The sequence below is a fragment of the Enoplosus armatus genome, chromosome 17, assembly GCF_043641665.1.
Source record: "Enoplosus armatus isolate fEnoArm2 chromosome 17, fEnoArm2.hap1, whole genome shotgun sequence".
Lineage (NCBI taxonomy): Eukaryota > Metazoa > Chordata > Actinopteri > Centrarchiformes > Enoplosidae > Enoplosus > Enoplosus armatus.
The window spans coordinates 2404432-2417818 of record NC_092196.1 but is presented as its reverse complement, the minus strand read 5'-3'; the positions used below and the strand labels follow the sequence as shown (position 1 = coordinate 2417818).

Sequence of the window (13387 nt, the reverse complement as noted above, 5' to 3'; positions counted from 1 at the left end):
TGCACATTATTTATATATGCAGTAGTGCAGTGCAGTCTTTTGAGTCTGAGCTGCTCTGTCATGAAAACATCATTCCTCCTGTGCTGTGGTAAAAGTTTCATAGTTCGTCATGGTCGTCCACCCTCATGCCTCCGTAGTCTGTAATGGTGCTGGTCTTGATGTAGTCCATCTTGTCAAGCAGCTCAGACAGTGTCAGATGGCCGTCCTGGCAAGCAAAGGACAGAGAGAGAGAGAGGGGAATATGGAAATAATCCAGTTTGTACTTATTATACATGTCATTAAAGGGTGACCAAAGAAAAGTCTGCTTTGTGATTGTTTCAGTGCAGCCAAATAAATACAGAGGAGTCTGAACACTCAAGTACAAAGTTCCTAAGAGCTGCGTCTGTGCTGCATGAGTGATTTTTACAAAAGTCTATTTGTTCCTGCCAGTTGTCTTTTAATCCAAAATGTACTCATTCACTAGGCTCATTACTTCAGCAAATATATATGTATTTGCTATAAAACACAACTGGTGTATATGACCTAATGCAATGTATATAATGCATAAAGCATTTGATTGTCATCTCCCCGTCAGTTCTTGCATTGGTTTATTTCATCCCTCCCACCCCTTCAAACTGTTTCTTGTGCATGTAATGTGAGTGGACCCTGCGGGGATCTAAAGTGTTATCTGTCACTAAAGGGGAGAAAGGGTGGATGGCTCAGAGAGCAGCCAGAGGACAGGTGGAATGTTTTCTTTCCATTGGTAAAGCTGCATAAAAAACTGTTCAGTTTAAACAGTAGGGACACATGCTTTACACTGTAATGTGTTCCTGTTATTTTACAGACGGTGGTGTCAAACACCGCACCACTAACCTGCGTAAGAAGAGACCACAAAGTTCAGTCGGCATTCTTGACAGCCCAGACACAACGTCATCATTCACAAAGGCTGTGTTTGCATCATGGTTATACTTACAGCACAGTTACACTGGACTGCGTTATATGTGCGTTCCAGTTATTGTGTCTGGACTCAACCCTCTGAATTTACTGCGCAATCTGTTTCCTTTCTGGCCGATCACTGAAAAACGATTTTCCTTCCTGGTGTCTTAGCAGCCTACAGCACAGCTACTGAAGTATAATGAATAAATAAGTCCAGGAACTACACATTTTGTAAAGGGTTCAGGAATAAGAATTGTGAAAGGGGACCTGTTATGCTCATTTTCCAGCTCTATATCTTTATTCTGGGACACCACTAGAGCAGTTTTGCATGATTCACAGATCAAATAAGTCCTTATTCATCGTATTCTGATCCTTCATGCAGCCCCTCAGCTCCAGTCTCTTTAAGGCCCCCCTCCCTAAAAGCCCATGAAGGAACGATCTGTTTCTGCCAGTGTTTATGTGTCTGAAAGAACTTAACAAAGGCAGTGGGTTTTATTCTCAACCTGATTTGAACAGAATTTTTCCTGAAGTCGCTTTAAAACTAGAAGAAAGTCCACACGGTATGACAGTTACATGTATTCATACATGCATGTATGGCAGTCGCATATACTCACTGACCTTCAAGCTTCATGTGGATGCTGTGTGTAGAAAAGTCCATCAGCGCATGTAGTTTTACCGTAAACTTTACAGTTCTTATGTTGACAAAACCTTCATGAAGGGTCACGTACCCTCAAAAACAGAAACAAATTGTGTGAAAGTAAAAAGTGAAAGTGTGCAGCAGAATTGCAGGCACGACATTGAAGGACCTTCCTCATCCGTACAAGGTTCGGACTTTGAAGTAGGCCCAGTCCATCCTGGCTGATTATAGCCACCCAGTCCGAGGAGTTGCTTCCGTCTGGTCGCAGATCCAATTTGCCAAGATGCCGTGTGTGTATTCTTATACTTCATATTTGCTTTTGTAAAAATACAAGAGCTCAGTGATTCATGTTCCCTAATTCATCAATTGTCCTGCTGAAAAAAATATTCGGGACGTTTTCCCTGCCGTTTGAACTGTTCACTTTTAAACCCTCTCTTAGGAGCTGTGTGCTCTGGTAAATGTGGTTTGTTTTGACTGGACACTGGCTGCAACAGTGACCTGCTCAGTAGACAGGTAGCCAGGATGCCGCTGCTTAGGGCTGGGCGCTAATGCTTAAGTCAACATCACAATGTCAAGGATATTTACACTTATCTTATATGACAAATGTCTGCAAAATATTATAAAATAATGAATCAATCTACAAGACCAAAGCTTTTATATGTGTAAAACTAAAGTTTCATAACTAATTTTGTTCAATTTTAAATACAACTGCTTTCTTTCATTTGGACCACTGACAACATGATAGGATCATATCATCATAATACCATTCTGCTGAAAGTTGATAAATGTTAATATTGAGTGTAACACCCAGCCCCACACTGCTTTACACCTTCAAACTAAATGTGATGTCTTATTGTATTGTAACCATCAGAAATCTGCCTTCTACACTAGTAGAAGGGTCCATTGTTGAATTGATAATATTAGTCAGAATTACAATCATATAATAGAGTAATATAACTAATGGGCGGCATGGTGGTGCAGTGGTTAGCACTGTCGCATGGGAGGTAGAGTGAGTTGGGGGTTCGATCCCTGGCTTCCACATGAGTGTCCTTGAGCAAGATACTGAACCCTAAGTTGCTCCCGATGGAGGCCAGCACCTTGCATGGCAGCTCGGTCACCATCGGTGTGAGAATGAGACCAGATCTGTAAAGCGCTTTGGGAACTGTGAAGGTTAAGAGTGCGATATAAGTGAAGACCATTTACCATTTAATGTAACTGAAGTTTCAAGATAAAAACTTGTAGAAAAACAAGACTTTATTCAATAGTCAAACCCCCCCAAAAGTCAATTACACAGCCTTTCTTCCAATTGTGCATTTCATACACTTTTGACAGCAAACGTTCCCAAATGTTCTGACATAAGTAACCACGTCTGCCTCAGATACAAACCCTGTATCCACAATGTTGCCTAGTTTCTATTGCATCCATCCATGTGTACCTCTTAGGCTCATAGAAAACATCCTGGTTTCATCTGGATGTCAGTGCAAGTTGGACACGACCACAGTTTTGTTTGTCAGTTTGTCATTTTGATGTTGGGAGACAGTTTTCACTGGACAACAGCATACTGTCACATACACAGTATGTGAGTGCATGTGAATTTGAATGGATTAGTATGTCAGTGTGGATGTGCATGTGCAGGGTCCATGATTCTCAACCCACCCACCCTACAAAACCCACTGTAACAGAATTCTCCATAGTAGTAGAAAACCCACACAAGTTTCTGACAACTCATCAAAGTTCATCATGTCTCTTCGTTAAATCTTCCCCATAATTGGTGGCCTGGCTGCCCACGAACATGTTCCAGTTGGCCAGAATCTCCTTCTTGGTTATTTTCGCGTCCTGTTGTTTGATCACCATATTCCATCCAGCATTGGTTTATTGGTTTATGATTGAAAGAAAAAGGAGGAGGAGGAAGAGGAGGAGGGGATGAAAAAGTAAGAAAAAGCAAAAAACAGACAGCTTATTAATAATTAACCAACAATTAGCCCAATTATTTCACCATGTTAACTAATACACAGCACAGAGAAGTGACGGACTGTCAGTTCACTTTTGGCCTAACTCTCTACATGTTGTACCTGTCCTACTTTTACTATTTATTACATTAATTACAGTGTACAGTACACTATACCGTATATAGAGTACATTACTGTAGTCTGTGCAGTGCATATTAAAATGGGATTGTGGAGTATGGTCCTGGTTTTAATTCCGTCTCCGTCCGTCATTCACACACAAACTGAATATAATCTTTATAGATATATTGCAGGGCTGTTGTATTGGACTGCATTACATTTAGCTAGGTGTACCTAATACATCGGTCAAACTCATAGCATACTGTAAAGGGTAGGGCTGATGTTGATGATTTTTCTTATTGTCAACAAATCCCACGAAAAAACACCTAAGTCAACAACATGTTAGTCTGTCTATCAATACTGTCTGACTTCTGCTCACAGCCACAAGCCCATTGCTTGCTACTGAAGACATACAGTGAATCTTCAGCTCACAAATATATAGTTTCATTTCAAAACAAGGCTCAGTGATTTCCTCGAACATCAAACGTTACTCAAACAGGAGGAAAATGTTGTTGGGGACTATTTTCAGCAGTGGATTAATCCACATTTGGTCCTCTAGTGAGTATGTGAGGCAGCAGGACGGTGTATGTGGGAGTGAATCAAAATAAACTACAGTGTGTGTGTGTTCATAGTAATGAAGGAACATGTCACCCAGTGCAACAGTGCGGCCCATTGATGTGAACAGTTTTTTTACGGCACAGAGGAAGAAGATATATCAGGCTGTGATACACACAAGTATTTGTTACTTGATAGTAGATACATTAATTGATGGTTTGGTCCGCACATGATTTGTTGACAAGAAGAAAAATATAGAACATAACCAGCCTCATCCTTAAAGTTGAATTTTTCCCATGACATAATTAAATGAAATATATATTTTTAGATGTTGGAGCATCTTTGAACCCAGTTTTCCCAGTTAGCAGCAATGTATTGGCAGGCACAGTACTCTGCTATGGTCTGTAATGTCTGCCAGGAGGGCAGTGAAAATCAACCTGAACACTTTGGACTTCTGGTATCTGGTGTTGGAAACCGGTCAATATGGAAGTGTGCGTCAGTGTTCAGTGTCAAAGGCAGCACGTGGCAGAGGTGTGAGGTGTGTCAGTGGCAGGTCTACCTTGTCGGTGTCTGTCTCATGCATCAAGTGTTTGGCTTCATTGTCAGCATGGTCGACCTCCCCAGGCAGAATCCAGTGGGCCACCTCACCAGCATCCAGGTAGCCATCCTGTACAACACACACCTGTGTTACTGAGGAAGTAACTGTAACAGGTGTCACTCAAGACATCTGAGGCTGGAAGCTAAAGTATGACATTGTTCACAGGGAACAAAACGCATCATAAATTTGCCTGCTGTAGCATAAATGCAGTGAGTGTATTGCTAATTCTGCTGTTGATGGGTGGAGGCTGCAGACAGACATGTTCCACCAGCTGCTTCTTCTCACCGTGGCAACAATGAGCTTCACATCGTCGTCAACATTTCGCTACAGCATGCTAACACATTACACTTCTTGATAATAACATCAACAGGTGGATAAAACCTTGGGCTTTGCTGTATTTCTGTCACAGATATAAGAGCAGATTCCAGTCCAAAAGGATTGCAACGTCTCCTCCGAGTCTGATCCACAGCACAACAGCAGGAAGGAAAAGCTGATACACAAAGTTTGCCAGCAGCTGATCTGACACAAAACACTTGTAGTAACCAGTCAGATGGAAGACGTGGTCTGAGCTGAACTGATGGAGAATGAAGTTTTAGTTCGTTTCAGAGCTGTAACTTTTTCTCTCTCCAGTTCTGACGGAAGAAGAATGTTCGCATTATCAATTTCACATCAAGATCAGTGTATGGTGGTTAGTAACACTAAGCCTGTGGAAACGGCTATATACTATCTTCTCTGGAGGAGCTTTGTTAAGAAAATAACCCTAATGATGTCATGGTGATGTCAACTTGGGCTTGGAGACTACACATTAACAATGTGGGGCTCAGGAGTTTGATGGATGAGGGAACTGAGCAGGTAGGGAGGGTCTAATGAATGAAGTGTGGCCCAAATGTATGGAAGTTCAATACTAAATTGCTGGAGTGTACCTTTAAACCAGCAACACCTGATTTGTTGTGAACACAACATTGACATCACCTTTTAAGTTGATATGTTTCATCCATCTGGAGTTATGATGAATGTAAATCCAATATTCCCTCTCTATTAGCTCTGTTTTTGGTCTCCACCAGCTCCTGAGGGAAATATCTGGCTCTGCTAAATGCACCTGGGACTGAGACAATCTCGTGTTGATGTGTTGAGAAAGTAACCAAAAACACTCAGACTTTGAATAACCGAGCAGCTTTTTACCTTGTTGGCATCTCTGAACTCCGAGAAATGTTTCTTCTCTGTCTGGACCCAGTCGGGCTCACTCTCCCCGTTCTCTGGTGTATACATGTCTCCTGTGGATCAGCAGCAGCACACACACATTGAGGACAGATCGGTGAGGAGGGGATAGTTGGTAGGAGAGCAAACGGGAGTCACTTACCAATGTATTCATCTAAGTTGATCTTGCCATCCCCGTTCTTATCAATGTCGTCCACAGTTTCCTAAATGAGAAAATGATTTGAGTCCTCATAGCGGTGCATTCCTGCTGCTAAACAAGTCATGGGGCGATGAAAAGTCACCTGACTGTACTATTTCACTTATAGAAACAGTATTGTGACTGTAAGGCTAGAAGCAGTATGGGCAAATAAAGCTTGTGTATCTTGAATCCCTAGAAATACACTATATGCTATGTGTAACATTGACGTGACCACGTGTGCCTGGTTTGATTTTAACCCAAAAGAGCAGCCAAGGTACGGCTACCCCCAGGGGATGTAGAAAAAAATATTAATGTGGAAGTCCATGCAAACGGATTATTATGCTTGAAAACCATGAAGTCCACCTGAACGCTGCATGAATACACATTTGCAGGTCTTTTAGGTGTCGTAACAGATGCTTTGTACTCATGTTCAATGTCAACATCTCACAGCACAGCTGCTGTCATTAACATGTCATTTAATTTATTTTGTCCGACGATGTCGTGGTCAGATAATAATGATTTTATCTGTAGCTCAGCAGCTCAGTAATGGCCGCTGGTCAACAGGATTTCATACTTGTTCCGTTATCTGACAACAGAAACAGAAAATATGTGTGAACTACACCATGAATTCGGCTGCATTAAAACACTGCATAGACGCAGCGTTTGCAAATCTGTGGCGACTTACTGATCAGTTTCCTCCGTTTACTCATCTATTTACACAGACTTCCACATCAATATTTATTTTTACCATTTTGACCTGTGGGAGGCTCCGTACCAAGACGTAAAATATGTATGCTAACATGCACACAATGACAATGCTAACATGCTGATGTTTAGCAGGTATAATGTTTACCATGTTCACCATTAGCATGCTAACGTTAAAGTGCAGCTGAGGCTGATGGAGTGTCATTAGCTTTGCAGGTATTTGGTCATAAACCAAAGTCAGATGTATACATTTGTGGCCAGGGGGTCCCCAAGGTGATGACAATTCGACCTCTGGGGACTACGAATATCTCTACAAAATTTGGTGCCAATCCAGCCCGTAGATGTTGAGAAATTTTAGTCAGGACCAAAGTGGTGGACTGACCACTGACATTGTCATTGCTAGCATGGCTGAAAGTACTCATCAAGTCCCTGGTGGTTAGAGATTAGACTCCTACCTGCACCACCACGTCTTTCATGTAATCAAATTCCTCAGGGTGAAGGAAGGCAGTGAACTCCTCGCGTGTAGCAATACCGTCGCCGTCTCTGTCAGCTGTCTTGAAGCGCCTTGCGTCCCGGGTGAGCATGGACATATAGGTGGCCTTGTCATCAACGTCATCAAACTCCTCATCTGAAAAGACAGATTCAATTGTCTGGTGTTCCGCAGAGACATAGTTTCCTGAAGTCATCTGTTGGAACAAATACATCTCTATGCCTAAAAGGGTCTCTTTTTTTTTGAGTAGAAGTTATTATTAAAGTTCTCAGAAAAATGGATAGTTGAACATTCATGACAGGCCATGACAAAGGTCAAACTCCATCTGCTGAAGAAGATCATATGATATGACTGAAAGCTCCAGGGAACGATGGATATACTGTGTACATGGACTGTATAAAGTAGAGCTTAAAAGTTATTTTGACACTATGGCTGATTACTCTGGATATTCTACATTTAAGAACACTACTTGAGTGGAGCTGGAGGAGGTAGAAAAGAAAAGGAGGTGTAAAGGAAGAAATAAAGATGTAGCAAAGACGGAAAAAGGGGAGAAGAAAGAGGTAGAATGGAGGATTACCCAGATAGTAGCCGTAGGTGGTGTTTTTGTACTCCTCCCAGCCTATCTTGCCATCTTGGTTTTTGTCGTAGTCCTTCCAGTGTTTGTTCACATTCTCCTCGATGTACCTCCTCTGCCGGTGTTTGATCCAATAATGCAGCTCCTCATGGCTGACGTAGCCATCCTTGTCAGTGTCAATGCGGTCCACAATCTTCCTGTGGAGAGAGACGGGGTCAGGGTTATGGATAAGGTTAACAGAACCCCAAATTCTGACATACACACACACCGATAGCAATAACGTCTGCAGTCCAAAAACCAAAACCTGATGAATAGTCAGTAAAACCTACGCTAATCTGTCTTTGCTCTCCTCAGGGCTCAGCTGGTCAAAGGTCTTGGCCTCCTCCTTGCCCAGGAAGGCCTCATGGTCATACTGGAAGCCATGACCATCGTCGTGGGCGTGGTCACTCAGATCAGCCTGGTGATGGATGCGTTTCTCCTGAGCTGGTACAGCAAAGGCCACAGCAGCCAGGACGCAGAGGGATGCTAGAGACTTCAGCAGCATCATCATTGACAGGTGGGGGCTGGGGAAGGGGGGGGGGGGGGGGGGCACACCGTGTCAGAGATTCAGAATCAAAGAAAAGAAAAAATAATGGCAGAGGGAGAGAAAACACAAGAGATACAAATTGCTCTGTATAGAACAGAACTTTATTGTTAACATACAAGCAGCATGAGAACATATAACACATCCAGCAGTACACTGAGTATAAAACACAGTACACAAGTCAGAAGCATAAATAAAATACTTAATGCATAAAACACTATGACATAAAATAAAATACTGTAGAGTTAATATAGGATTCACAGCTCAGTGTTTGATTTCCTTGGATTTGCTTGGAAGACTACAGCGCCTCCCAGAGGTCAGACTGAGGGAATGACGGCAGTCAAAGAAGTGTCCTCTTTCCCTGCTGAAACAAAGTGTGGAGCTATGGAGGTCTGGCTATGTGAGACTACCTGACAGTAGACAGGTCCCTCACTTCTGCTGCTGGCCATGCTAACTATTCAAATCAGCTTCTCCCTGAGCTGAAATGGTTTGAGCATTTCTTTATACAAGTGTAAAAATGATTTGAAACTTAAATTGAATATCTGAAACTTTCAACACGTTCAAGTTCAGCAGGCCCCGAGATGGAATCCTGCTCGGCACAAATAATCTTTCATCTCCAATGTGCTCATTTTGCATCTTATGCGTATGTGCTGTTTGTAAGACCAACTAACACCATGCCATCAGCATACTTAACACGACCTCCACTAACAAAATTCCTGCTCTTTAATAATACATTTTACACACAAGCAGAACAGCACAGGAGCAGGAGCACAGCCCTGAGGAGGACCTGGACTCACAGAGAGAGGGGTCAGACATCACTCCCCTGACATTGACTCTCTGTGGGCCACAGAAGGAACACCACAGAGCTAACAGCTGAGCTAAAATCTTTTCTCTCATTAACATTAAAACTGATTTTTTATTTTTTTAAATCATACAACCACATAAACAGTCCTACAGTGATCAGACCAGCCCTGCAGTCTACATGGACCCCATCATTAAGGAGTCAGTCAGAGTTCTCCTTCATGTTCATGAGTCCATCAGCCTCTGGCTATGTATGTGGCAGCTGAGCCACAGAAGCTGACAGTGGACTGTAACAGACAGATCTTCTAATATTACTTTTAGAGGCCAGAACAAAACCAACTCACCAGTTTCTCGGGAGCTTCTCGCGACACCTCCCTCTGTAGTTTGTGAACAGCAGCTCGGTCCGCGTTGGCACTCTGTACCTTTAAATAACAGCGTCGGGGAGGCGGGCCTCGTTCCGCAGCTACCCAATCACCTTCGCCCTACGGGGAATTCTAACCAATTAAAAGTAGGACACCCGAGTAAAATGCTTTATGATCAATTCTTATTGGCTGTTAACCGCCACGTTGTGATATGGTCACATTACACTTCCGACGGACGAATTGAAGCATGCGTGTTCTGTGTCAGCGTGTCCGCATGAACTCAGCACGTCCAGGATCTGAGAGGACGTAAACACTTAATAAAGACTTGAGAAGCATGTCGGCCCACTGTCCAGAAAATACACATTATTTTCACATGGTGTCTGTCTGGTAACATTTTAATGGAACATATTTCTCAAAGTCTTTGGTAAAAGGATATGCCGTTTAATATTTATGTTGACAGTGTCATATATGCAGTATACTATAATGTATGTTCTTATCAGTGCCCATAAGAACAGATTGTTAATATTAATAACCATCTGTGTGTACGTTCTGCCATACATTTCTGGTGTTAGGACAAGATATTAATAATCCAGCTGAATCTAACAGGTCACAAACTTAAACTTCCTTGTGTTTTGTTGATCCTAAAACCAGCCTGTAGGCACACTACCATCAACAACTGCTCTGGTGTGGCCACAAGTCAGTGATGAAGTGTGGGATAAGAAGTATACATCATCCTTTAAAATCTTATCAGACAGACACTATTCATTACTCCTTATTGTATATGTGTATCACTCCTCTCAGCTCCTACAGCAAATGTAAGTGTTCACTGTCATGATAGTACTAATGATACTGTATGACTGATCCTATGTAATTGTCCATTATGAAGGAAATTAAATAAATCCAACAAAGCATCTGAGCTTGATCAAGACATGTATTTGTGTTTGCGAGAGCCACATGTTGTCCTCGTTTAAGTGAGTGTCCCAGTGAACTCTGATAAACTTCCACAAGCTTGTGGTCTGAACGGGCACTGCGGCAGTTTCTGGAAACACGTCCCAGAAGCCGGCACTGGTGTGAGTACTGGGATGGACTCCGGGTTACTTTGGCAATTTGAGAAACAGCAGTGGAAATATCATGTTGTCTACAACTAAACTGACTTGACTCAAGTGCTTCAGTCAACAACATTACATTGTACATAACACCATCTTTAGCTCTCCTGTATGTATGTATGTATATATGTGTGTGTGTGTGTGTGTGTGTGTATATATAACATTGATGCAACTTTCTGTAATGTTTTTCATAATTGTAATTTATAGTAACCTGCACTACTTTGATGCATTGCACCTTCATTTGTAATGTGCACCTCCTTTTGTCCTATTTTATTTATTTTCATTTGCAGTGATGTAAAGGAGATACCTCGTATTTCTGTGATGTGAATGTTAGTAATGAAATAATGCATGTGCAGCCTGTGTAATGGCCTTCCCATCAAGGTGGTGAGAGTCACCCAGTACTACTTGTGTCCAAAGTAAATGATCATTGGTTTAGTAGAGTAAGGAGAGAGAGAAAGGTTTGAGGTCAGAATGTCCTGACAATTACAACAAACACCAGTAGAAATCACACAAACTGTTGTTCTAACATATTCCAAATATTTAACAAATATTTAAGTCGGAAATGAAACATCATCTTCAAGAATAATTTATGAAGTTGAATCTTTTTTAAAATACGTCCACTGACATAAGATAAGTCACTCATCCAGAGACTGTATATTAAGAAATCTTACAATAGATGATGCAATTTAATATATTAAAACAGTGAGAAAATTGTCATTAAATGTACCAATTATTGTTTAAAATAAAAAAACATTCAATTCAGGAAATCTTTTTAAAGCTTTTTAAGCATTAGGGTTTGTAAATGATAAAACATATTACTTCTATTCATTTAAAGTTATAGCGACTGTATACTAACTGTATACTGTGTGTAGGTTTTCATTGTATGGAGATTCACTGGTGACATTTTGATGCATATAAAAATAAATTCCTTGAATATAGTTTCCAATAATAAATGAGTAATAAATGAATATTTAAATTGATGGTTGGTTTAAAATTAGGTTTTCTTTCAATGACAAAATGTATCTCTATCTGTAGACAACGTTGACATTAGTTACATTATTCCCAGGAATTTTCCTAGGAAATGATTACTAGAGCATTAGCAAAACATTAAGAACCCTCTAGGTCAGGTACTTTTGAAATCTTCTGTATGTAATTTGTCAGATTACACATACATATTATGACTAAACTCTCTCTCTGTCTCTCAAACCCAACCGGTCAAAGCAGATGACCGCCCACCTAGAGTCTGGTTCTGCTCGAGGTTTCTGCCTCTTAAAAGGAAGTTTTTCCTTGCCACTGTCGCCAAAGTGCTTGCTCATGGTAATAACTGTTGGGTCTCTGTAATAACATTATAAAGAGTCGGTCTAGACCTGCTCTATTTTGTAAAGTGTCATGAGATGACTTTGTTGTGATTTGGCACTATATAAATAAAATTGAATTGAATTGAAAATTAAACTACATTACTAAGCCATCGAAAACTCTAAAAACTACTGCTCCCAAGGTCAAAAAGGAGCTTTTACGCTCAAGAAATAAGAACTCTACTAAGTTACTCAAAACTGCATTTATTTATCACAGAACATGGACAGTGTATGAGAGACAACGACAGTTAGGGCCATCTAAAATAATTACATCAATAATCATCTATCTCGGATCACAAGTGCAAATAGTTAATGTCAAAAATGTTTGAGAAGGTCATCATGGACACTCTTGGTAATACTGAGTGACAACAGGGAGACAGGCAGTGTTGTCACCATCGCCATCGTATTGCTCAGCCTCGACACCACAACACCAATTAAGATGTACAGTGTATGCAAGACGAAGAGTAATTCATACAAGACAATACTGACTCCATGAACTATGTGAACAAACACTTTCCATCAGGGTTACTGGATGTCATTTCTGCAACATGAATGTAAAAAGACGTAAATATATTTTTATTTATAATAATATTAGTTTGTAGTAAGTTAATAATCAGAAAGGACTTTATGTGGTAACACTTTTTATGAACTGCTACACATCCCTAACACTTGCTTAAAAGCTCCGTGGAACATTCGCAGACACTGATGAGGTCTGAAGTGTTCGGCAGGATCAGGAGAGCGTCAGCTTGAGCAGATTTACTAAATAAAAAATGGCAATTCCACAAGTTGTTTAAGACTTTATGCACTACATCTTTGTATTACCCATGCTCCAATGTGTTTACAGACCACCCTGTTCCATAGACCTGTGCTTAAAGTTCAAGTTCAGCAACTTAGCCCTGTTTGGGTCCGTCTCATCCACTGCATGGGAGGCAGTCTTGGATGGTTCCCAGAGGAGGCTGTGTGCTGCTCTTCATCTGAGCAGGACTTCAATAAGCAACACAAAAGGTGAGATTTATATCTATCGGAAGTGTTTTTCAGTGGATGAGACAGGTCCAAACTGAGCTAGCAATGAGCCTGATTGGCTACCTGTTATTAACAGCTACTGACTGTGTCTGGGAAGATCCTCAGTCATCCAGGTCATGGTATATCAATTTTGGATTTGGAGCACCATTCCTCAATGCTTGTGCTTTTGCTTATGTATGTGTTTTGTCCTTAGGGGCCACCATAGTTGTCTATATGACAAC

The 13387-nt window shown here is 41.1% G+C and overlaps 1 protein-coding gene across 2 annotated transcripts; it reads right to left on the bottom strand.

Annotated features, from left to right (window-relative positions):
* Nucleotides 1–60: 60 nt before the first annotated feature.
* On the bottom strand, nt 61–9704 carry rcn3 (reticulocalbin 3, EF-hand calcium binding domain). 2 transcript variants are annotated; one of them, XM_070922728.1, is made up of 8 exons: nt 9665–9704; nt 8266–8499; nt 7940–8133; nt 7328–7500; nt 6132–6192; nt 5954–6045; nt 4733–4840; nt 61–205 (listed from the first exon to the last, which is right to left on the bottom strand). In XM_070922728.1, exons 2-8 carry the CDS (start codon nt 8484–8486, stop codon nt 98–100), a joined length of 957 nt encoding a protein of 318 aa, XP_070778829.1. In that variant the 5' UTR covers nt 8487–8499; nt 9665–9704; the 3' UTR covers nt 61–97. The 2 variants fall into 2 exon arrangements, with proteins under 2 accessions (XP_070778829.1, XP_070778828.1); XM_070922727.1 differs by lacking the exon at nt 61–205 and adding an exon at nt 2786–3388.
* Nucleotides 9705–13387: the final 3683 nt, after the last annotated feature.

Bases quoted from the DNA above. Each gene is read 5' to 3' on its own strand.
- rcn3 (XM_070922728.1), bottom strand. From the start codon at position 8,486: ATGATGATGCTGCTGAAGTCTCTAGCATCCCTCTGCGTCCTGGCTGCT. The intron at 6,046-6,131 runs GTAAGTGACTCC...GCTGATCCACAG, and splicing joins CAACTTAGATGAATACATTG to GAGACATGTATACACCAGAG. The intron at 206-4,732 runs GTAGACCTGCCA...TTTGCTTGCCAG, and splicing joins ATGAGACAGACACCGACAAG to GACGGCCATCTGACACTGTC.